A 25,650-nucleotide genomic window follows, 5' to 3' on the forward strand; every position below is an offset into this window, starting at 1 on the left:
AAAAGCCCTGGCCCGGACGGTTTCACTGGAGAATTCTACCAAACTTTCAGGGAAGAGTTAACAACACTACTACTAAAGGTATTTCAGAGTATAGAAAAGGATGGAATACTCCCAAACTCATTCTTTGAAGCCAGCATAACCCTGATACCAAAACCAGATAAAGACACTGCAGAAAAAGAAAATTACAGACCAGTATCCCTCATGAACATTGACGCAAAAATCCTCGTCAGAATTTTAGCCAACATATCAAAAAAATAATTCACTATGACCAAGTGGGATTCATACCAGGTATGCAGGGATGGGCAGGCCAACATTAGAAAAACAATCAGTGAAATCCATCACATAAATAGAACAAAAGACAAGAACTACATGATCTTATCAGTTGATGGAGAAAAGGCATTGGACAAAGTCAGATACCCATTCATGATAAAAACTCTCAGCAAAACAGGAATAGAAGGGAAATTCCTCAACATAATAAATGGCATTTATACAAAGCCTGCAGCCAACACAATCCTAAGTGGAGAGACTTTGAAAGCATTCCCCTTGAGAACGGGAACCAGACAAGGATGCCCTTTATCACCACTCTTATTCAACATGGTGCTGAAGGTCCTAACCAGAGCAGTTAGGCTAGAAAAGGAAATAAATGGCATCAGATTGGTAAGGAAGAAGTCAGAGTATCCCTATTTGCAGATGATATGATCTTATGCACTGAAAACCCCAAAGAATCCACAAGAGAACTACTGGAACTAATAGAAAATTCCAGCAAAGTATCAGGATGCAAGATAAACATGCAAAAATCAGCTGGATTTCTCTACACCAACAAAGAGAACTTCCAAGAGGAAATCACCAAATCAATACCATTTATAATAGCCACCAAGAAGATAAAATACTTAGGAATAAACCTAACCAGAGATGTAAAAGACCTATACAAAGAAAACTATAAGACACTACTGCAAGAAACCAAAGGAGACCTACATAAGTGGAAAAACATACCTTGCTCATGGATAGGAAGATCAACATTATGAAAATGTCAGTTCTACCCAAAGCGATCTACAGATACAATGCAATCCCAATCCAAATTCCACTGGCATTTTTTAATGAGATGGAGAAGCAAATCACCAACTTCATGTGGAAAAGGAAGAGACCCTGGATAAGTAAAGCATTACTAAAGAAGAAGAACAAAGTGGGAGGCTTCACACTACCTGATTTTAGAACCTATTATACTGCCACGGTAGTCAGAACAGCCTGGTACTGGTACAACAACAGATACATAGACCAATGGAACAGATTAAGAATCCAGACATAAATTCATCCACTTGTGAGCAGTTCATATGTGACAAAAGCCCAAAGTCTGTTAAATGGGGAAAAGACAGTCTCTTTAACAAATGGTGCTGGCATAGCTGGATATCCATCTGCAAAAACTGAAACAAGACCCATACCTCACACCATGCACAAAAACTAACTCAAAATGGATCAAAGAGCTAAATATAAAATCGAAAACGATAAAGATCGTGGAAGAAAAAATAGGGACAATGCTAGGAGCCCTAATGCATAAACAGATTACAAACCATCACTAACAATGTACAAACACCAGAAGAGACAGTAGTTAAAATCAAACACTTATGCTCATCAAAAGACTTCACCAAAAGAGTAAAAAGACAACCTACGGACTGGGAAAAAATGTTTGGCTCCAACATATCCGATCAGGGTCTAATCTCTAAAATCTACAAGATACTGCATAACTTCAACCACAAGAAGACAAATAACCCAATTAAAAAATGGGCAAAGGATATGAACAGCCGCTTCACCAAAGAAGACATTCAGGCTGCTAACAGATACATGAGGAAATGCTCAGGATCATTAGCTATTAGAGAAATGCAAATTAAAACTACAGTGAGATACCATCTTACCCCAGCAAGACTAGCATTAATTCAAAAACCAGAAAATAATAAATATTGGAGAGGTTGTGGAGAGACTAGAACACTTGTACACTGCTAGTGGGAATGTAAAATGGTACAACCACTTTGGAAATTGATTTGGTGCTTCTTTAAAAAGCTAGAAATAGAAGTACTAGATGATCCAGCAATCCACTCCTTGGAATATATGCTAGAGAAATAAGAGATGTCATAGGTATAGATGCATGCACACCTATGTTCATTGCAGCACTGTTTACAATAACAGAAGGATGAAAACAACCTAGGTGCCCATCAGCGGATGAATGGATAAACAAATTACAGTATATTCACACAATGGAATGCTATGCAATGATAAAGAACAACGATGAATCCGTGAAGCATCTCATAACATGGATGAATCTGGAAGGGATTATGCAGAGTGAAGTTAGTCAGTCGCAAAAGGACAAATATTGCATGTGATCACTATTATAAGAACTCAAGAAAAGGTTTAAACACAGAAGAAAATATTCTTTGATGGTTACGAGGGTGGGGAGGGAGGGAAAGGGGTATTCACTAACTAGATAGTACACAAGAATTATCTTAGGTGAAGGGAAGGACAACACACAATACAGGGGAAGTCAGCACCACTGGACTAAACCAAAAGCTAACAAGTTTCCTGAACACAACCAAACACTTGGAGGGATAGTGTAGCAGGGGCAGAGTTCTGGGGACCATGGTTTCAGGGGACATCTAGGTCAATTGGCATAACAGAGATTATTAAGAAAATCTTCTGCATCCCACTTCGGTGAGTGGCATCTGGGGTCTTAAAAGCTAGCAAGTAGCCATCTAATATGCATCAACTGGTCCCAACCCACCTGGAGCAAAGGAGAATGAAGAACACCTAAGACACAAGGAAAATATTAGCCCAAGGGACAAATGGGCCACATAAACCAGAGGCTCCATCAGCCTGAGACCAGAACAACTAGATGGTGCCCGGCTACAACCAGTGATCGCCCTGACAAGGAACGCAACAGAGAGTCCCTGATGGAGCAGGAGAAAAGTGGTGTGCAGAACTCAAATCCTAGTAAAAAGACCAGACTTAATGGTCTGATTGATACTGGAGGAACCCCAGAAGACATAGCCCCCAGACTCTCTGTTAACCCAGAACTAAAACCATTCCAGAAGCCAACTCTTCAGACAAAGAATAGAGTGGACTATGAGATATAAAATTATACTCGTGAAGAGTGTGCTTCTTAGTTCAAGTAGATACATAAGACTAATTGGGCAAGTCCTGTCCAGAGGCTAGATAAGAAGGCAGAAAGAGATAGGAGCTGGTTGAATGGACACGGGAAATCTGGGGTGGAAAGGAGGAATGTGCGGTCACATTATAGGGTCACATAAGAATGTGTGTATAAATTTTTGTATGAGAAACTAACTTGATCAGTAAACTTTCACCTAAAGCGCAATTAAAAAACAAAATAAATGAAGAAATAAAAAAGGGTGTCCAGGGGTCATACTCTTGGGGCTTCTCCAGTCTCTGTCAGACCAGTAAGTCTGGTCTTTTTTGGTGAGTTAGAATTTTGTTCTATATTTTTCTTCAGCGCCGTTTGGGACCCTCTATTGTGATCCCTGTCAGAGCAGTTGGTGGTGGTAGCCAGGCACCATCTAGTTGTACTGAACTCAGTCAAGGCTTTATTTTGCAGGCAAGTTGATCAGAAGGCCACGGTGAGAGAAAAGCTGAACTAGCCAGCTGTCCTACAGCCATGCTTACCAAACCTTAGTAGGCCTAAGAATCACTAGAGAACTTGTGAAAACACTAGATCAGCAGTGTTTTAGGTTACCCAGGGTTTCTCTTCATTTAAATGTGGATTCTTGGTCTGGTGTGGTTTTGAGGCTTTTGGACTGAAAACTTTTCTTACTGCTTCAGTATTCTTCGCCTGTTCTTATTTTGGGCCAGTGTTTTTCTACTTTGGCTTCTCTGTCAGTCTAGTTCCATCTGCTTCCCATGTTCTTGAAATTCCACACATTTTCTGATCCTCTGGTGGCATCCTCTTTGTTTGTCCGTGCTTCTGCATGTTCATTTGTTTTCCTATAAATATATTTAGGATTTGAGGCTGGAGGGGTGGTGGGAGGGCCTGAGTTTTCACTTTATTTTGTTTTATTGTTGTTGAGAATATACACAGCAAAACATACACCAATTCAACAGTTTCTACATGTCCAATTCAGTCACATTGATTACATTCTTCGAGTTGTGCAGCATTCTCACCCTCTTTTCTGAGTTGTTCCTCCCCCATTAATATAAATTCACTGCCCTTAAGGTTCCTATCTAATCTTTCAAGTTACTGTTGTCATTTTGATCCCATATAGATAGTTCTTAAAAGGACTTAATGCTCAAGGCAGACATTTTTTAATAGTCAAGCTAAACTATTGTTTGGTTTTAAGAATACTTCAGGGGATATTTTTGGTCTAAGTTTTAAAGATTATCTCAGGGCATCATCCAAACTTCATGGTTCCAGGAAGTCTGAATGCCATGAGGTTTTGAAGTTCTGTCATACATTTCCCTCTTTTGATCAGGATTCTTCTATACAGTCTTTGATCAAAATGTTCAGTAATGGTAGCTAGGCACCATCCAGTTCCTCTGATCTCATGGCAATGGAGGCAACTGGCCACACATTCCATATCCTCCTTCTATCCCTGACACTCCCTTCTTCGTCTGTTGCTCCAGGCAAATAGAGACCAATTTGCGAGCCTTGGATGGCTGCTTGCAAGCTTTTAAGACCCCAGGCACTATGCAAGGAACAAGGAGGTAGAACAGAAGCAATAAGCATATTATTGGGCCAGTTAAGTGGGATATCCCATGAAACCATGACCCTAACCTCCAACCAAGAAACAAATCCCATGAGTATTTTGGTTGTACGTTAGCAGCCTCAGCAGCTACTCTTTTTTGTTGTTGTTGTTCTTATGTCTATTATATAACTTCTGTTAATTCAACTTTTTACAGGTGTACAACTTATTGACAGCAATTACAGTAATCAGCTGTGCAACCATACCCTTAATCAATGTGATGTTTCCATCACTGATAACCCTCCCTCCTGCCCCTGGTAACCAGTAATAAACTTTGTTCTTTATACATTTGCCTTTTCTTGTGTTTTTATATAAGTGAGGTCATACAATATTTGTCCTTTTGTGATTGACTTATTTCACTCAGGATAATGTCTTCCAGCTCCATCCAGACGGTAGCGTGTGTCAAGACTTCATTTCCCCTGTTGGCTGGGTAATATTCCATTGTATGTATGTACCACATTTTGTTTATCCATTCATCTGTTGATGAGTATTTAGGTTGTTTCCACCTTTTGGCTATTGTGAATAATGCTATAATGAACGTTGGTGTACAACTATCATTTTGAATTCTTGCTTTCAAGTCTTTTTGGGTATATACCTAGGAGCCCTGGTGGCACAGTGGTTAAAACACTCGGCTGCTAACCAAAAGGTTGGCGGTTTGAACCACCAGCTGCCCTGTGGCAGAAAGATGTGCCAGTCTGCTTCCGTAAAGATTTACAGCCTTGGAAACCCTATAGGGCAGTTCTACTCTGTCCTGTAGGGTTGCTGTGAGTTGGAATCAACTTGACGGCAGTGGGTTTTTGGATTTTTACTTAGAAGTAGAATTGCTAGGTCATAGCCCTGGTGGCACAGTGTTTAAGAGCTTGGCTGCTAACCAGAAGGTTGGCTGTTAAAATCCACCAGCTGCTCCTCAGAAACCCTACGGGGCAGTTCTGCTGTGTCTTATGGGGTTGCTGTGAGTCGGAATCAACGAAACAGCAGTGGGTTTTATGGTAGTTTCTAGTTTTCATTTTTTGAGGAACTGCCACACTGTTTTCCACAGTGGCTGCACCATTTTGTATTCCCATCAGCAATGAGTAAGGCTTCCAGTTTCCTCACATCCTTGCCAGCATTTGTTATTTTCTTTTTTTTTTTTAATCTTAGCCATCCTAGTGGGAGTGAAATGGTATCTCATTGTGGTTTTGATTTGCATCTCTCTGATGGCTAATGAAACTGAGCATCTTTTCATGTGTTTGGTGGCCGTTTGAATGTTCTCTTTGGTGAAATGTCTATCCAAGTCCTTTGCCCATTTTATGATTGGGTCATTTGTCTTTTTGTTGTTAAGTTGTCAAAGTTTTACATATGTTTTGGTTTGAGTTCTTCATCTTGATACAATCAGTCTTCGTCTTCTTTTCTTTAAAGCCTTCTTTCTTCTGTTGCCCCCAAGCATAACTCATCCCTCCATTCTTTCTAGTTCACACAGCATTTTGTCTTTACATCTTTCACAGCACTTATTCCATCTTAACATTGTTAAGATGTCTGAAGTAGATTCTGTAGCGCAGACATCTGTAGGTATCAAATTACTGCAGATGTTTCAGCCAGGGTGGAGAACAACTGGTTGAGCCGCAAGCAAATGAAAACAGGCCTTAAAAATAGTATAAGGACTGCTCTACAGGAAACATTCACAATGGCTCCCCTCCTAGGAATGCATTGCATTGGGCAAATCTGTTGCAAAAGACCTCTTTAAAGTGTTAAAAAGCAAAGATGTCACTTTAAAGACTAAGATGCCCCTGACCCAAGCCATGGTATTTTCAATTGTCTCATATACATGTGAAAGCTGGACGATGAATACAGAAGACTGAAGAAGAATTGACACCTTTGAATTATGGTGTTGGTGAAGAATATTGAATATACCATGCACTGCCCGAAGAATGAACAAATCTGTCTTGGAAGAAGTGCAGCCAGAATGCTCCTTAGAAGTGAGAATGGCTAGACTTTGTCTAACATACTTTGGACATGTTATCAGGAGGGACCAGTCCCAGGAGAAGGACATCATGCTTGGTAAAGTAGAGGGTCAGTGAAAAAGAGGAGGACCCTCAATGAGATGGATTGACACAGTGGCTGCAACAATGGGCTCAAACAGCAATAATTGTGAGGATGGCGCAGGACCTGGCAGTGTTCTGTTCTTTTGTACGTGGGGTCGCTATGAGTCAGAACCTACTCGACAACACTTAACAATAACCCCTCTTAGGAGCCATTCACATTGCAAACGATTGGAATTGACAAAAAGACACGAAGATACCAAGAACATATACATATTGATCAGAGAATTGCCAAGAAGATACCAAGATCAGATGTCAGATAATGCTTTTATGCAGAGTACTTAAGGCCCTTAAGGGACTAGTAGGAAATAAGAAGCTCAGGTGGGCCCAGAGTCTTTTATAAGCCTTACTCTTCATTTCATGCTGTTCTCTACCCCCCCCAGTTTATTTTTTCTGAATGTCTTGGAGATAAGGAGAAACCATTGAAGGACATTAAGCAGGGTGATGACATTGGATTTATGCTGTAGAAACATTACTCTGGCAACCCTGGGGAAGATGCATCACAGTCAAATGAAATAAAAGATGGAGAGCCCAGCTAGAAAGCTATTACTATGCTGGACAAGAACCCATGGGTGGAAGCAGCGGCATTAGAGATAGATGGATAGAAAGAGATCAGAGCAAGATTCAGGTATAGAATGTGTAAGATTGAGTCACTGATCAGATGTGAGGGGAAACACCAGTTAGAAGTTAAGTGCACATTGATCCTTGCAGGTCTGTGATAAAATATTACAACCCTCAAAAGACATTGGATTTAAGTACTTTTTTGTAACAGGAAAGAAAATGTACCTATAAAAGAAGAGCAGTTTGGCCAGCATTTGATCAGATTGCAGACCTTTTTTTATCCCTAGGAATGAAAAGTTAACTGTTTTAATCATTCTGTTTCTTCTGTTTTCCAAGCCTGACCCTAATTTTCTTCTACAACCATTTCTCGCCCTAAGCCTCAAATGTTAGTTCACAAATCTTACTTTTAGGGAAGCTGTTTGATTTTCTCTCTCTCTCATGACAAATATACTGATCATGTTTAGGGCTAATTGTATGCAGTTTAATTTTAGAATTGTGGCAATCATTATTGCTGTTTTTGTTTTCTTTCCCTCGTCCTCAGGCATAGTCAGCTATAGATATTCAACAAAATTATGCCCTTTGGGGCAATTTTCAATTTTCTCACTTTGGGAGGCAGATTTTTGTGTCAGTCGTGAAGGGTTCAGATTTGGATTATTAAACACTTGAGGCCTCCACCCCCGCCCACCCCCATTTCCACATTGGGCCATTTAACACTCCACATTTCCTTGTAAATGGAAAACTCAGCCCATCTGTATGCGATTTGAATATTTTTGAAGATCTCATCTAATTTAGGAGTGTAGGCGTGTGTCCTCCAAACCCCTATTCTGTTTCTAGAAAGGCCTGCCAAGTAGGAGGTGAAGCAGAAGCGCTGTGGTATTCGGGGGTGGTGTACAGGAGTGCCCTTGGGGCCTTCTCCTGAGCTCTGCGCCTGGAGAAGCATGTGGCCATGGGGTTGGCCTTCTCACCACAGAAATATTTAAACAGATGTCTGGGAACACGTGCCTGTAGAAGTGTGTTTCCTTTAAAGTAAGCAGGTTATATTGCCACAATTCTCTCACCAGCAGGGCCCCTGGAGGGCCAGGCCTTGATGGAATCTGTTTTTTCCATCTCTAATAGCTAAGGAGCCCTGGTGGTACAATGGTTAAGCCCTTGGCTGCTATCCGAAAAGTTGGCAGTTGGAACCTACCCAGCATCTTAGCAGGAGAAAGACTTGAACATGTGCATCTATAAAGATTACAGCCTAGAAAACCCTGTGGGGCGATTCTGCTATGTCACATGGGGTCACTGTGATTCAGAACCAACTCGAGGGCACCTGACAACAACAACAATAGCTGGTATTGGTTCCTGGGTGGTGCAGATGGTTTGCGCTGACCTACTAACTGAAAGATGGGTGGTTGGAGCCCACCATGTGGCGCTGTGGAGAAAGCCTTGGCGATCTGATTCTCTAAAGTTTAGAAATAAGAAAACCCTATAGAGCAGTTCTACCCTGTAACACATGGGGTTGATGGGTTTGTTTGTTTTTGTAATAGCTGTTATTCTGTGAAGTATGGGAATTGGCTGGGTGGTGAGTCGGATTTAATGGCCGTCTCTGTTTTTCCCCTCCAGAAGTGCATGTTCTGCAGACACCGCATTAAGAAGGTCTCTGGAGCCTGCATCCAGTGTTCCTACGGCCGCTGCCCAGCCTCCTTCCACGTCACGTGCGCCCACGCCGCTGGCGTGCTGATGGAGCCCGATGACTGGCCGTATGTGGTGAACATCACGTGCTTTCGACATAAGGTCAACCCCAACGTGGTAAGGCCTGCCTTCCTCCCTTCGTTGATACAAGTCTGCACGTGAGGCCTTCCTGTACCTCCCCACCCTCCACGCCCAGCATGCTTTGCTCTGCAGTCCCACTCATTGTTAACATGTCTAGACTGTGTGTTCTTTCAGGGCAGGGGTTGTGCTCTATGATTTACTGGCATTTATCTACAATCTGTTGGTGTCTGGTGTGACTAGACACACAATAAATATTTATTGCATTGCATGAGTGAATGAAGAAATGAAGAATAAGACTCCTTTATGCCTGTTCAGGCTTTGAAACCGTGTACAAGGCTGCTGAGTATGGCTGTATAGATTGTACATTGCCCATATCCAGGGTGAGAGGGAGACCATTTCTGGGAGGGAGGCAATGTGTAAAGCCCCACTTGGAATTATGCAGTGTGCAGTCTGTGCAACTGTACACAGTGGCCTTGGAGTTTTATTTAGTCTCTTTTAGAGGAAACAAAGAGCAGGGACACAGTAAAGGGAAAGGAGGGTGGCCGGGAATCTTTGGGGCCTTGCTGCCTGAGATGGGACAAACGAGAGACAGCATGGAGTCAGCAGGAGGAATGAGGAAAATCTCATTCAAAAGCAGGAATGTTGAAGGGAAGTTTAGAGATGAACTTTTTCCACCTTTCCATTTCAGTCAGGACTGGCCCTATTTCTGGGAAAAGAGTGTTTGCAACCACATAGCAAGTAAATTTAACTGTAATTCAGTCTACCTGTTGTATTAGTTTCCAAGGACTGCTGTAACAGAGTACAGGCAGTCCCCGGGTTACGAACGAGATCAGTTCCTAAATCTGTCTTTAAGTCGAATTTGTAGGTAAGTGGAAACAGGCATGTACGGTTCTTACTTATTGTCAGTTAGTCAAATGTTTGTCTTAGTATATATTTTACCTTTATATGCATATAAAACACCTAAGAAACATTTCATGAGCATCACAGAGTACTGTGTGTGTTCGTTATTATGAACCATTTAACTCAGAATTCTAATACAATAGGCTTTATGGAAGTGCATTCTTAAGTATGAGTTGTTGGTAGGTTGGGTGGTCTTAACCTGGGGGCTTACTGTACAACTAAGTAGGTGGTTTATAAGAACAGAAATGTACTGTCTCACAGTCCTAGAGGCTGGCAGTCCAGAGTCATGGTATCAGCCATGTTGATTCCTTCTGGAGGCTCTGAGGAAGAATCTGTTCGTGCCTCAATCCTAGTTTCTGGTGATGGCTGGAGATTCTTGGCGTTCCTTGGCCTGTAGATCACCCCAGTGTCCGCCTCCATCCTCACATGGCCGCCTTGCCTCTGTGCATGTCTCTGTCTCTCTTCTCCTCTTTTATAAGGACACCACTCATTGGATTAGGACCCACCCTACACCAGTATTATATCGTGTTGACTTAATTGATAACATCTTCTAAGACCCTATTTTGAAACAAAGTCACAGGTCCTAGGGGTTAGGACTTCAGTGTAGCTTTTGAGGGGGATACAGTTCAATCCATAACACCTGCACTTGGTGAATGAAATCTCTCCTTTACTTTAAATGCTTAATTTAGAGACAGTTGATAAGCCTTTGGGAGCTTTCCACTTCACTGTAATTGTTGTTTGGCTACCAAGGAGGCGGCTACGGCACTGTACAGACCCTCAGCTTTGCCGACTTGCTGGTCTTTGTTATACTTGGAAAACTCAACCACAGGCTGTTTGCATCCTTAAACGCTTGTTCTGTGTAGGTAATAACCTTTTGTGAGTAGCCTGCCAAGTTGTCATTATTGGCTTGCGGAACCATAACCCATACACACCACGTCTCCCAGCTTTTTAACGATTCCAGCAGTTTCCACCAGTGTCTTTGGCGACGCTTTATTTCTGTGGTTTGGGACTCTGTGTAGATGTATGTGAAGGCTCAAATGTACGAAATGATGTCACCAACTGTCATGTCTATTTTAAAGCTATTTTCCATTGTCTTACATCTCAAGTTGCGTATTCATTCATGCTTTTCCCTTAGTTCCTTGAGTTGATGGGCTCTTGCTAAGAATAGTATTATGCATTCACCAGAAATTACCTTTTAGCAACTTTTAAAAAAATTCTAGTAATAACACACTGCGCCAGTGTGGTGCTTGGCCGTTGACAATGTGTCATCAATACCATCACCTCATTTGGCAGTACATCTGAATACATTTTGGGTGTGAGCAAGAGCCTGAGCTTTGGAGTCAGATTGGTTGGCGTTCACACTGAAGTTCTGCCAGTAACAGACTGCAACCCTGTGCTGGTTACTTATCTCTAAGCCTCAGCTTCCTCGTTCATAAAAAATGGCACTCCTGCCTCACGGTGTTGTTTTCTGCCCATGCATGGCACAGAGCAAGCTCAAAAAATGGACGTTGGGTTGCTACTTCTACTCCTCATCCTGCTACAACCTTATGAAAACCAGGCCACATGAGTATTATTATTCCCTTTATAAGGGTAGGGAAACTACTCAGATAGGTTAAATTCCTTGCTCAAATAGATGTCGTTACTGAGTAGTGGACAGAATAAATGGCTTTTCAGTGCATACTCTGTTATTTGTTGGGTTCCAAACCCCAGAACTCAAATGGTGCTTGAGGTTCATCCAAAAGTTTGCTTGGATCCTGCATTCCCATTTTAATATCCCGAAGCTCTGCGGCGCCTGACGATTATACTGCAGTTGCAGTTGAAGTGATTCAGCTGTTTAGTCGGGACCTCAGTCCTTTAGCCATGACGCGTGCTTTATTCAGGTTTCGGTCACTAATGTGTTTCATAAATGATGATGAAAAAGAGAATATTTGACTTTGAGGTGATTTAAAATCTACTGTCCCCTGCAGACCTACTTAAGCTTGGGTATACTTTGTAAAGGATGGGGAAAATATCATATAATTTACAACATTACATGTGGCAGCTTTTCCGTACGGAGGGAAAATTTTTGTGTTCATAAATTGCGTTTCTGAGTTCTGTAGGGGGTAAGCACTATGAACACTAGATTTCTAAAATATTTTCTGGGTAAGTGTTACCCCAGAACAATTCTGGGTCTCACCAACATGTGGACCCTTAAATTCTAAACCCTAGAATAGTAGTTCTTTTTATAGGAGAACACTAAACAGCATATTATACCTTCAGTGTCAGTTATTGAGAAAACACATGACCAGAAAAATCAGAAATCAGTAACAGTTTTGTAAGAATTCATCAGTTATAAAAGGGGTCTACAGTGTCAGGTGGATTTTGGATTGATAGAGAGACCCCAGATACACCCACTGCAAGATTCCCATTGAATTAGCCGATGATAAAGAAATGTAGCAAACTCGAGATGACCAGATAGGGTGGAAAGGAAGATTTTCCAGTTGCTGTTGAATGGACTCCAACTCATGGTGACCTCGTGTGTGTCACAGCAGAACTGTGCTCCGTGGGGTTTTCAATGGAAGTAGGTCACCAGGCCTTTATTCTGAGATGCCTCTGGGTGGACTCAAACCTCCAATCTTTGGTTAGCAGCTGACCATGTTAACTGTTTACACCACCCAGGAACTCTTGGAAATGAAGATAACCTATCTTAAACTTTTCCCTGGGCTCTCGTTCCCTAATGGGCATATGCAGTTGACTGTGTGTAGGGTGCTGCTAAATCCGAATGAAGATATGTATTTTTGCTCTATCACAAGTCTTATATTTGGGGCTTATTCAGGAATACTGATTATCTGTGCTTCTCATTTAATAAAATTTTTATAATCATGAGGCTGTCTTAGGTCTTCAACCAAAATCAAAGTCAGCAAGGCCACATACTCAGCTAGGGGATAAAAGCAGAGTCGGTTCCCAGGTGGTACCTGAGCAATATCCCCCTTCAGTTTCTTAGAACTCTAGGGGGCCTGTCTTCTCAGAATCCACCCCTGATTCTGGTTTTTGACTTTCTAATCCAGGTAGTTCCGTAGGGGATTTAGTTCGAAGACCATGGTGACAAATGCATTTCACCATATTGTGCCACTTGGACCCATGGTGGGTGTTCATATGATTATGCTTTTGTAATCAGGCTCCGTTCAGTTAATTTACATCAGTCAGTGGGACTTAGCTCAGGCATACTTTGTCTTATTTGACCCTTTTGAGCATCACCACAGCATATAGCCTTTCAGGGACCCAACAGGTACCAGTTGGCCATTGTTTTCTTCTTGATGTGCCTCTCACACTTTGACCAGGTGGAGCCTCTTCAAGGTGGCTTCCTTTTCCCCCCATAAAATCACCTCCAGACATCTTTGAAACTATCATTGCTTTCTCTCAATAAGAAATGCGAAGATCATCTTAATTTCTCTTGTCCCCAACTTGGAACCAGCCACTCATCAAGGAGCCCAGATCATTTTTGTGGATCTGAAATCTGGCATGAAGGTGCATGTTACTGCATTTTGTTTCACGTGAGTGCTGGCTTTAGGGCAGAGTTTAGGGGCCACTTTAGTGATAGCACAGAAATGTTGTATTTTTTTCCAAATGGTCCTGATATGGCCAGTTTACCTCTGTATTTAATAAGTTTATGTTGTTCTAATTTGAGGGCTCGCTGAATGCAAGCTTTCCTTTTTCCTTTTCGTTCACTGACTATGCTGGGTCACACTCTGTGTTGTCACACTGTGTATGTTTAAATTGTGTTGTTCATAATTTTAGATGTTTTCATTTTTCTTTTTCTTTTTGAACCCTTGGGTCAAGCATCATAGAATTGGCTCCAACGTTGGTAGGCCCAGAAGACCGCTCTATCAGCATCACTTAAGCACCTTCTATTTGAAAAGGAAAAAAAAATCCTTACCTTCCACCAGGGAACCCTAAAGCAAGTCAAAGTACAGGGCACTCAGTGTTTTGAGGTCACCCACCTCATGGTACCTATACGTGTAATTCAAACACCTGCTATCTCAGACTTTAGGATTTTCAGAGAAATACAAGATTTTGACTTTTTGTCTGAAATTCTCTTAACTCTTCATTTTAATGGACTGTGTTTGGTTTTGGGGTTAGGGTGGGGAGTAAGTTGGGCCCAGCTAGGCGATTGGGAACCCTGTTTCCACCACTTTCTCATCTCTCACGTGCCCTGGGCCTGAGCCCCTGATTATAGCACACATGCTCTCCAGACGGCTGCCTTCTCTTTCTCAGCTCCTTTTCCTTAAGACTAAAGTTCATGATTCCTTTCAGGACAGCCCCCCAACATTTTAAAACACTGTAAACCTTTTGAAGGAAGAGTGTGGGGTGAAAAACCTCAGAAACTGTGACCTCATCCCAAGATTTCCAACAAAGGAAAACAAGCCACTTTTTCAAGACTGTTGGTGTTAGAGAGAAACTATTGATAACAAATTTGCCAAGCTACTTATGACTTACAACTACTTTTAAGTAAGAAGTTATCTCCCTTCCGTGTGGCCTAACGCCTGTGAGCTTGCCGTGGCTGTTCAGTGGGGGGTTGATACTCCAAAAGCAGCTACAGGTTGCATTCGTCCTCTCTGTTTCCTTTTTATTTTCCCCCGCTTAGTCGGGCTCTGCCCTGTTCCCTTTTTAGTTTCTCTCCTATCCTTTTAAGAAAGGGAACCAGAACTTTGCTAACACTTGCCTAACAGTAACCTAACAACGATCTGAGTGGTGCCATTTCCACCCACCCTCCCCCGTGTCTCCCACATCCTGGGTGTTTCTGTGTTTTGGTGGTGGTAGTATTGTTTTGGTGGTGGTGGTTTTTCCTTTAAAAAGTTGGATATTGCTGACTTAAATTCTGTTAAATAAAATTCATCATGACCAACCATACTCCTTCTTCTCAGGTTTGTGCGTAATTATCTGGCATCTGTGTATGGTTTTTTTCTTCTCAGTAAGTTTTTTTTTTTCCCATGTGGCCCCCTGAATTTACACTGATGTTATTGAAAACCAAAGAGAGAAACTGACCCAAGCAAAGATCTGGAGTGAAGAATTCTTAGCAAGAATTTTTAAAGAGATGCTATAGAAGAGCCAGCGATCCAGACCTGAATCTGGTTAATCTTCCTCAATCAAGCAGACATTTTCATAAAGAAATCCTCCATCCTTTTATCGAAAGAAGTGTTATGTCAGATCTCAACCCATTTATCCCAGATGATGGAAAGTTAAGGACAGATTTTCCTGTGAGGAGGAATATTTCGTACAGACATTTTAGAATAGTTACCATTAAATTTTAAATTTGGAACGAATACTTCCCTTGTTCACTTCAAGTACAGCCGGTGAAGATAGAGGTTTTCATAATTTTATTAAGAAAATGAAATACCCCACATTTCAAACTCTGTACTCTGTTTAATACCCCTCATTTTGTTTCCTACTTCTGCTGCTTTAGCCAGTTTCATAGAAAGGGGTGAGTCAGTGAGCATGAAGTCCTTTCCGCCATTTGAGAAACCCATGGTTATCCGCTTTCCATCGGTAGAACAAGGGCTTGAGACATCTGCAGGCATCCTGCACGCCCTGGGCTTCATTCCCCTGGGGAGTCCCATTTGTTGTTGCCTTCTTAGCTAGTGCGGTTCAGGAGAGCCAGGGAGCTTCTCAGGTCATCTGACCTTGGGCCCACTGATAGTCACTGGTCAGGGCTGTGGACTGAGAGGACAAATCCCACAGACCTTCGTCCCCCTAGAAGCTCCTCACTGGGACCTCCCAGTCCAGGCCAGAGGTGCTTCTGTCTCTGTTGAGCCTCATTCAGCTTGTGCTTCTATCCTTCCCCTTTCCCAGAGCTATTCCAAAATCTGCCTACTTGGTGAGGGTGTTTGCTCCAGTTCCACCTCTAACACCAACTTTGCTGGTTCCAAACCCTCTTCTTTTGCTAAAGTGTTTCAAGGGGGATTTGAATTTGTGAGAAGAGACACTAGATGCCACCATTGCAGGCTCCAGTTAGCCAGGGATACAAAATGAATCAGAAGTAAAGAGACCAGGCAGGGCAGAGCAGAGCAGAAGCAGAGTACCCTGGTGTCGCATTTCTCCTTACTCACTGTTCCCTATGGCACTTCTGGTTGTGGCGCTGTCTACGCAGGGCTGGCTGATGCTGGATCTGAATAAAAGCCGTATGTTTAGTACTCTACAGTTCCTCTATATTTGGGGTTTACACGTCTATTCTGGAAGAATTTATTCCTAATAGTCTGGGCCTTTCCATTTAAGGAACTTTTTGCAAGCAGTGGGCTTTGGAATCAGACTCAGGGTCAGCAGGGCCCAGCCTCATCTGGGGCAGAAAGCAGAGTCAGACTCTGATTTATTATCCTCTAATTTGGTTGAGTAAAGGAACATTATTACAAATATGTTTTCTGGAAACATCCAAATGTACTTGAAAAACAATAGTGCATATGTTGTAGGGGATACTTTATTTATTTAGCAAACTGATAGTGCTTGCTTCCTAAAGACATTAAGAGCCCTTAAAAATGACCCATGTTCCCTTGGGAGGCTCTAGGGAAGAATTCTTCCTTGCCTCTCATAGCTACTGGTGGTTGCCAGCAATCCTTGGCATTGCTTGGCTTGTAGTTGCAGCACTCCAGTCTCTGCCTCTATCTTCACGTGGCGTCACATGTCTGTGTTGGTGTGTTTCCAAATCTCTGTCTCCTTATAAGGATGATAGTCATTAGATTTAGGGCTCACCCTAATCCAGTGTGACCTTATCTTCATTACATCTACACAGATCCTGTTTCCAAATAAGATCACATTCACAGGTACCAGGGATTAGGACTTGGATATATCTTTTTGGGGGAACACAATTCAATCAGCAACAGTATATAAGCTTGTCATTCTGTCATTAACCTGATCAGTGCCACTGGAAGATGCTCCCCCAAAAGTCTTGAGTTTCCCACGATTCCTTTGTTGCAGTGTGGCCTTCCACATCTTGCCTTCAATGTTACTTTATTCGAGAACATGATAGATGATGATAAGCTGTTTTACCTTTTCATGGTGAGTAATGCCAGCTTAACATTTATAAATTCTCAGTTAGACTAGAACACCAAACTCACACTTCCCCCGTTTCTTTGCATGTTGTTGAGGCTGTGTTTTTTACTGTGAGTGCTAACAGCCATCCCCTGTGGAGCCTTGATTGTCAGGATGTCTCTTGTTCCACATCATCCGCTATCCAAACAGAGCTTAAAAAACCAGAATTAAACAATGAATGACCAAAGCAAGCTAAGTAAATGGCACAAAACTGTGTCTTTGAGCTCATGCCTTTTAATCGTTTGTCTTAGTTCTCTAGTGCTGCTATAACAGAAATACTGCAAGTGGGTGGCTTTAACATACAGAAATTTATTTTCTTAAGTTTAGGAGGCTAGAAGTCTGAATTCAGAACTCCAGCTCTAGAGGAAGACTTTCTGTCTCTGTTGGCTCTGGGGGAAGGTCCTTGTCTCTTCACCTTCTGCTTCTTGGTTCCTTGGAGATCTCCATGTGTCTTGGCATCTCCCTCCTCCATCTCTGCCTGCTGGCTTGCTTGTTTAATCTCTTTTATATCTCAAAAGAGATTGACTCAAGACACTCCTTACATTAATCCTGTCCATTAACATAGCAAAGACAGCCCATTCCCAGATGGGCTTATAGCCACAGGCATAGAGTCTAGAATTTACAACACATGTTTTGGGGGGACACAATTCAATCCATAACATCATACAAGGGTTTTCTAGGTCTTAACTCAGAGTCTATTTAATGTCATTGTTGATAAAACTCAAATATGCTTATTAGATTAGCAAATTGAAGTGAGTAGTAAGAAGGTGGCAGATACATATGCAGCAACAGCAGTAAGAATTGACAAGTAAAAGCATAATGAGCAAAGTAGAGTGAGAAAAAAAATGACCAAGTCTGTGAGAGGTAAAGGAACAGTCTGGGATCACTTAAGAGAAGCAGGGGTCACAGTACAGTGATGGCCCAGATCAATGGCCCAGTGCTATCTGTGGTCGGATTGCAGGTTCTCTGGGAAGCGGAGTCAAGGTGGAGAGTAGCTGTAGAAAGTTTATTAGCAAGTGCACTTGGGATAGCACTTGGAGATGGGAAGGGAAGGAAGCAGGACTAGGCAGAATGAAAAGTTGGGGTGCAGGGACGTCTCAACAGAGGCCTCAGCTGGCCCCACAGGCACCTCTAAAGCTGCGGTTGCCCTCATATATGGGGATGGGGACTTCATATTTCCTCATCTATCCCTCAAAGGGAAGTAACCTTCAGTGTTGGGGCTCTCTCCAGCCATGTCAGTTTCCAGTCTGTTTGGAAATACACTGGCTGCTTTAGCATAGGGCTGGTGCTGAGGGCTGTCAGCAGGTCGCACTCCCAGCACCTGGGGAAATAAGTCCTTTAGTCCTCAAAGATGAGCTGGAGGACACAGAACAGCCCCGGCGCATTCTGGTAAAGAGACAAGGCAGTTTATTATCATTTTGGAAAGATCTCTATAAAAATGGTTGAACTCAGGGCTATTTGTGCTAATAAAAAAAAAAAAATCCATTTCTCAAGCATTTGTTCAGCTCCTATTATGTTTCTAAGTCTCAGAAGTCTTGGAAATTAACTTCAAAGGTCCATTCCTGCCCTGACTCTTCTGGATACATCAGGTGTCAATGTCCCTGAGAAGTACTTAAGAGGCTCAGGTAGCAGCGCCAGCATTCAGGGAGTGTGCTATGGTCAAAACAGTCTTGACATCAGACAGTCCCGCGTTCCAGTCCCTTCGCAGTCTCTTTACTGCTTTCTTCCCGGAATCGTATTGACTTCATGGAGAGAATTACCCAGATCTCGTGGCCTTGATATACTGCTCTGAGGTCACGTGATGACCCATACTACATTGAACATATGAAACTGCTGTTTTTTAGATTAAAAAATGGATGAATATCAGCAGTTTCATGTTGGTCAGCCTAAAACATGTTCAGAGAAGGACTGCTGCCGTAATAGTCTTTAAATTCAGTTTTCTAGAGAGAGGACTGTTACGGTTCATGGTACAAAACATCCTCTGGTTTTGGAAGCAGCCTGGAAAAGCTTTCTACAGCTATACTATTTTGCTTTATTCTGGAAATAGCTGACATCATGCTTGTGAGCTAAGGAGTCATATTGGTAAATCCTTTCACCCTCAAGGACAAAAGCCCAGGAACTTTTGTCCACTCTGAATTGTTTGTGTGCATGGAGAAATTAATAAAAATTTATAACCTTTATATGATATTTTAAAAATTAACTGGAATGAAGGGAATAAACATTTCTCTTTGGTTATAAATAGTTAAACCATACCAATATGTCCACCTCTTTCATTAATAAATTTTTTACATGCTGGAATAAAAACTTGTTAAATAACAGTGTTCTTTTAGTTGTCTTTTTAGCATAGGTAAGCTGTGTTTTTATGTAAAACGATCACTCGTTTTTTTCACAGAATTAATATTTTTCAGTTCCCAGGAGATTTTCAGTAGTTTATACTCCTTTTCTTTTTTGGAACTAAAGCCTGCAGTATTTTCTGATAGCTTGTTAAGAAAATTAGTGACACTAATCCCACCTTTTAGCATTGGTATTAGAGTCAAGCACCATGGATACAGTAGAGAAATATAAATGGAATGTGTCAACAGATGCAGACCCACCAAGGGTATATGACATATCAACATCTTGTAAAGCAGAAGAGGCAGGATTTTTAATTTCTTCATGTAAAAATAGTGATTAGATGCCACAGTCATAATGAAAGCTATAGACATTGACAAAATGTAGTGAAAGTATAACTTTTAGACTATTAGCTGCAAGCAATAGAAAAAGTAGTTAAATGAGATAAGTTGCAACATTACTGTCCAAAAGTCTACTCCCTAGGTCAACTGTGTATGTCCACTTTCAACAAACATGATGCATAGAAAATTCTGGATTAGCTCCAAAGATGTACTACTAACAGATAACAGGAATGATCTTTAGAATGGCAGTCTGCAGGAAGCAAGATGATGAAAGGAGTTGGCCAGTTTGGGGAGTGGAGATGGGGAGCTAGGAATTGGGACAATCCACGAACAACAGTGTGGCAGGTATAGCCGGTTGACTCCCTCACTTCTTTCCAAACCCCTTGTATCATTGATAATTGTGTGCTAGAGGCTGAAAAGCTAAGGACTACATTTCCCAGACTCCTTGGCAGCCCTGGGAGGTCTTTGCTGCTTCTGCCATTTCTGCTGGCAAATTGAGGTGGAGTTAACGTAAGTCTGATGCTTAAGCTCACTTGCCCACGCTGCTTCCAAGGCCCAGTACCTAATTTTAAATTTGTAAGGCGGTAAAACTAAGGGTCATATGACAAAGAGGAGGAAGATTCTTGTTGCTTGGGGGAGGGAGGCAGGGTCCCAGGCTTGTTTTGTTAAGAAAATTTTTGCATCTTTTTTAGCCTATGACTAACTGTAATTGAGAGCCAAAAACCCTGATAGGCAGGGCTACTATATGGTGATTACCATGTGTCACTGTTCTCCCTGTTGAAAACGTCCATCAGAAGTAATTTAAAGTAAATTAATGCCGTATTATCTTATTGAATGATTGTTCTTCTTTCCCATTATATTTCTCTCAATTATAAGTCCTCCAGCTTCGTTCTTCCTTTCCAAGATTGCTTTGAGTATTTTAGGTCCTTTGTATTTTCATATAAATTTTAGAGTCCCCTTGCTGATTTTGACACACACACACACAAAGCCTGCTGTGAATGATTGGGATTGTGTGGATTGTATAGCTCTCCCCCAATTTTCCTGTTACTACTCAGGAAAGCTGAAGAATTCCTGATGTATAAACACCCGAGGCAGCGCTTCGGGGGTCAGGCATGCAGGGACTCAGACGTTCTCTTGCCGCCTGTGAGATGGAACATGATTCTAAGAGAAGCTCATGTCAAGTCTCAGGTCAACAGGCCCACTGTCACACACACCCATTTCCACCAGGCTACCTAATGCAAACTGTCATTGATAAAGTAAGTTGTTTAACCAGTCAGTATGGAAAGCAGGTGATGCCTACATACGAAGTAGGTGTTTCCTATGTTACACAGTGAATCAGACATTTAACCGCATCTAAAATGGTTCCTAAACTACAGCGTTGTCTGCTTATCCAACAAGGTCATTACCTCTGAGGTGAATTAATAATACAAAGAGAAAAGAATTCATTTTTTCCCCAGCATCTTCTGCAGCCAAGTAGTTATACCTTCACAGACGTTAAAATGAATAAAACCTCACGTCTGCTGGGAAGCTGCTTACAACCACTTCCCACTGTATTATATATTTGTATTTAAAAACCCATGAGAAATACATGTGAACAAACGGACATGTAGAAAATTAAATACTTGTGACATTTTTATAAGTCTGCATGTGCGTTTGTGCTGTAAGGGCAATTATTTCTTCACGAAGATTTAGGGTTTTCTGGATAGAGGGTTTTTACGTAGCCCTTGCCATTTTTCAAAGAAAGCTTTCATTATTACAAGGCAGATATAGATGGGTGACTTCTGCGTAAGTGTGGTAAAAGAAGACTAGTTTGTATTTGTCATTGACTCAGATCCCTCTAGGAATTTTTATAAGATGGAATACCTTGAAAAACTACAATAATAATATCTCAGAGGTTATTATTCATAGAAATTAGGGAGAAATAACAAAGTTGAGACATGAAGGGGTCATGGGGTAAGTCAGTCAGCTTGCTTTCTTCAACTCTCAGCCTTGTTGGCTCTGTGAGCCTCTACATACATCACAGGATTTGGATTCATGCTCTTTATCGACATCATTATGTAGACTGACAACCAAATCGAGGGCTGTCCAACATGACATCTCTGCCCAGGACTCATCCTGTCAGATGCTGGGTGACCCTCCTTCAAGATGTGAGCATAGGTCTGCCTTGTCAGGTCTGATAAGAGAATACCTGTCTTGCCAAGCATAGGCACCTTCCTTCCTTCCACCACACAGAATTCCTTCCCTCTAAGCTCTTGACATGGACGTCATATTTGAATTAACCACTCTCTGGCCTCTGTCAGAAACCCAATGGGGAGAAATGATATTTGAGAATGTGGTGTGTGTTCGACCCTCAGTATTAAGTTATATCCCTGTGTCAGGCTATGAGACCAAAAAATTGCCCTGTTCAGCCTCCATAACGTAACCCTTCCCAGAAGTGGCTTCCTTGAGTTTCGTTTCACTACTGTGTGCTTACGTTGACAGTATGTACAGCCACCATGATACAAGTAACATCGTTGCAGCTTCTGTTAAACCAAAAAAACAAAAAACAACTGCCTTCCAGTCAGTTCAGACTCATGGTGACCCCAAGTGTTTCAGAATAGAGCTGCTCCATTGGATTTTCAGCTGCTGATTTTTCTGAAGTAGATCACCGGGCACTTAACCATTTTCACCACCCAGGGACCCTGCAGCTTCTATTAGGCTTTTGTTAAAATATTGACTTTTTAATATTTTTTTGAATATTTTTTCATTTTTTAAATTTTATTTAATATGCTTCTTAATATCCCAGGTGATAAAATCTTTTTTATAATTTAGTATCAAGAAAAAATTTGTTAAAGTATGAGAGCAAAATTACAATTGTTTTTTCACTAAACTCTAACTGGAATTTAGCAGTTCTGCCAGTTTTGTACAGGCAATGGTTCTGTGACTCTGTCAGCAATAGAAATACATTACCATTTTAAGAGAGATCTCAAAATATTACTTATGCTCATCACAACTTTAAAATTAGGGTATTAATAGTTATCACATCTGCCACTAACCCCCGCCCCCCCCCCAATAAAAAACCATTGCCGTTGAGTTGATTCTGACTGATAGCGACCCTATAGGACAGAGTAAAACTGCCCCATAGGGTTTCCGAGGAGCAGCTGGTGGATTTGAACTGCTGACCTTTTAACCACTGCGCCACCAGGGCTCCGCTATCTGCCACTAGATAATATTTAATGCATTATTAAAGAAGTACAGGTATTATTATATCACACATTGGCTATTTTCAGTATTATGTCAACAGAATTGGTTTCTTTTGTAGTGTTGTGTGTTTTAGTTTATGCATTTAAAGAACATTGTTCTGAGAAGGGGGTCCACAGGCTTCAAATGGCCTTGCCCCTAGGTGTCCAAAGGGGTCAATGGCACCACCAAGTCCAGAATGGCCTTCCTGACTGTGTGGACTTCCTGTACCCTCAGGGCCTAGCTCAGATGTCGCCCTGGGGAGCCTTCTCTGGAAAGCCCCACCTACACTCATACGACCGCCCCTAACATGTTCCACATTACATACGGTCAGCCACACCTGTCTCCCCGGCTAGCTTGTGCATTCCTTGAAAGGAAGGACTCTCATTCTCTTATTTCAGTCCTTAGCACCTAGCAAGGTCCCTGACCCGTAATGAACACTCAGTCATTGCAGTCATCGCTCTTTTTTTTTTCTTTTTCTAAATTGTGGAACAAAATTCAAATTCACAAAAAAGACCTTACTTACTGATCTGACAGAGACTGGAGGAACCCCTGGGACTGTGGCCCCAAGACACTCTTCTAACTCAGAACTGAAGCCACTCCTGAAGTCCACCTTCAGCCAAACATTAGACAGGCCTATAAAACAAACAATAACACACATGAAGAACGTGCTTCTTAGTTCAGTCAAGTATATGACACCAAATGGGCAACACCTGCCCAAAAGCAAAGATGGGAAGGCAGGAAGGGACAGGAAAACTGGAAAGATGGAAACGGGGAACCCGGGGTGGAAAGGGGGAGAGTGCTGACACATTGCAATGATGGCAACCAACGTCACGAAAAAATTCGTATATAAATTTTTTGAATGAGAAACTAATTTACTGTGTAAACTTTCACCTAAAACACAACTGAAAAAAGAAAGAACTTGCTTTGCGACCTAAATGTGGTCTGTCTTGGAGAGAGATCCATGTGCACCGGAGTAGAATGTAGATTGTGCTGTTTTGGGGTGGAGTGTTCTATATATATGTTCAGTCTAGTTGGTTTATAGTGTCTTTCAGGTCCTCTGTTTCCTGGTTGATCTTCTTTCTAGATTTTCTGTCTAATATTGAAAGTTGTGTAATTAAATCTCCAGCTATTATTATAGTACTATCTATTTTTCCCTTCAATTCTATCAGTGTTTGCTTTATATATTTAGGTGCCCTGGTGTTATTGATGATTGTTAAATCTTCTGGATTAGTTGAGTCTTCTATCACGATATAATGTCCATCTTTATATGTTCTGACAGATTTTGTCATAAAGTCTTGTCTGATATTAAGATGGCCACCCCCGCTCTCTTTTGGTTATTATTTGCATGGAATATGTTTTTCCATCCTTTCACTCTCAACCTATTTGTGTCCTTGGGTTAAGGTTTGTCTCTTGTAAACAGCATATAGTTGGATCATGTTTTTTTTAATCCATTCTGCCACTCTCTGCCTTTTAATTGGAGCATTTAGTCCATTTATGGTCACTGTAATTACTGATAAGAAGAAACATACTTTTGCCATTTTGTTACTGTTTTTTTGTATGCCTTAAGCCTTCTTTTCTTTGTCCTTTAGTACTGCTTGCTTTTGGATTTTGTTGGTTTATTGTAGTGAGCCCTTTTGATGCTCTTCTCCTTTCCTTTTGTGCATGTTTTTTAATATATTTTCTTAGTGGTTACCACGAATATTACATTTAAGAGTTTGTATTTATAACATTCCAGGGTAAGTTGGCGCCAACTTTATTAACATACAAGAAATTCTGTATACCATTCCTCCCCCGCTTTTGTTGCTGTTATCACTAATTACATCTTTATATTTCATGTGTCCTGTAACATAATTTTATCCTTGCCTTTTCAAAATTTGTTATTAATAAAATATGAAGGACAAAACAATTAGAATTATCAAGCATGAATACCATATTACTAGCCTATGTACTTTTCCATGCATTTCCTTTTGTTAGGGATCTTTCTTTTTATGTATAGCTTTGAATGACTTTCTAGTCTTTTCCCTTCCATCTACGGAACTCTCATTAGTATTTTTTACTAATCCACCATCTGGTGGGTATTAACTATCTCAGCTTCTGTTTTAATTTCACCTCATTCTTGAAGGATAGTTTAACTGGGTATAGTATTCCTGGTTGACAGTTTTTTTCTTTCAGCACTTTAAATATATTTTTCCATTGCCTTCTGGCCTCCAGTGTTTCTGAGGAAAAATCAACACTGAATCTTATTGGGGATCCTTTGTACGTAACTACTTCTCTCTCACAGCGTTCAGAATTCTCTCTTTATCTTTAATTTTTCAGAGCCTAACTATGATGTGTCTTGGTGTAGATCTCTTTGGGTTTATCCTGCTTGGGGTTCTTTGAGATTCTTGGATTTGTACATTCATGTCCTTTGTTAGATTTGGGAAATTTTTCTGTCATTTTTTTCAAATATTCTGTCTCATCTCCTTCTGGAATTCCTGTGATGTGTATATTAGGTCTCTTTTCGTTGTTCTGTAATTTCATTAAACTGTGCTCAGCCTTCTTGAGCCTCTGTTCATGTTACTCTTCAGTGTCTGTAACTTTAACTCTCTTATCCTCTAATTTACTGATTGTTTCTTCTGCCTGATTAAATCTGTTGGTAAGTCCTTCTGTGGTGTTTCTCAT

At 41.3% G+C, this 25,650-nt stretch overlaps 1 protein-coding gene across 4 annotated transcripts in view; it reads left to right on the forward strand.

The window, feature by feature from the left end:
• KDM4C (lysine demethylase 4C) overlaps nucleotides 1-25,650 on the forward strand; it is a 392,853-nt gene that overhangs the window by 302,254 nt on the left and 64,949 nt on the right. For all 4 annotated transcript variants that reach the window (XM_023728605.1, XM_012554717.2, XM_023728606.1 and 1 more), the window contains one exon: nucleotides 8,984-9,169. In XM_023728605.1, the coding sequence (XP_023584373.1) occupies nucleotides 8,984-9,169 (186 nt within the window). The remainder of the gene's footprint in view (nucleotides 1-8,983; nucleotides 9,170-25,650) is intronic.

Source organism: Trichechus manatus, unplaced genomic scaffold, assembly GCF_000243295.1.
Source record: "Trichechus manatus latirostris isolate Lorelei unplaced genomic scaffold, TriManLat1.0 scaffold00025, whole genome shotgun sequence".
Taxonomy (NCBI): domain Eukaryota; kingdom Metazoa; phylum Chordata; class Mammalia; order Sirenia; family Trichechidae; genus Trichechus; species Trichechus manatus.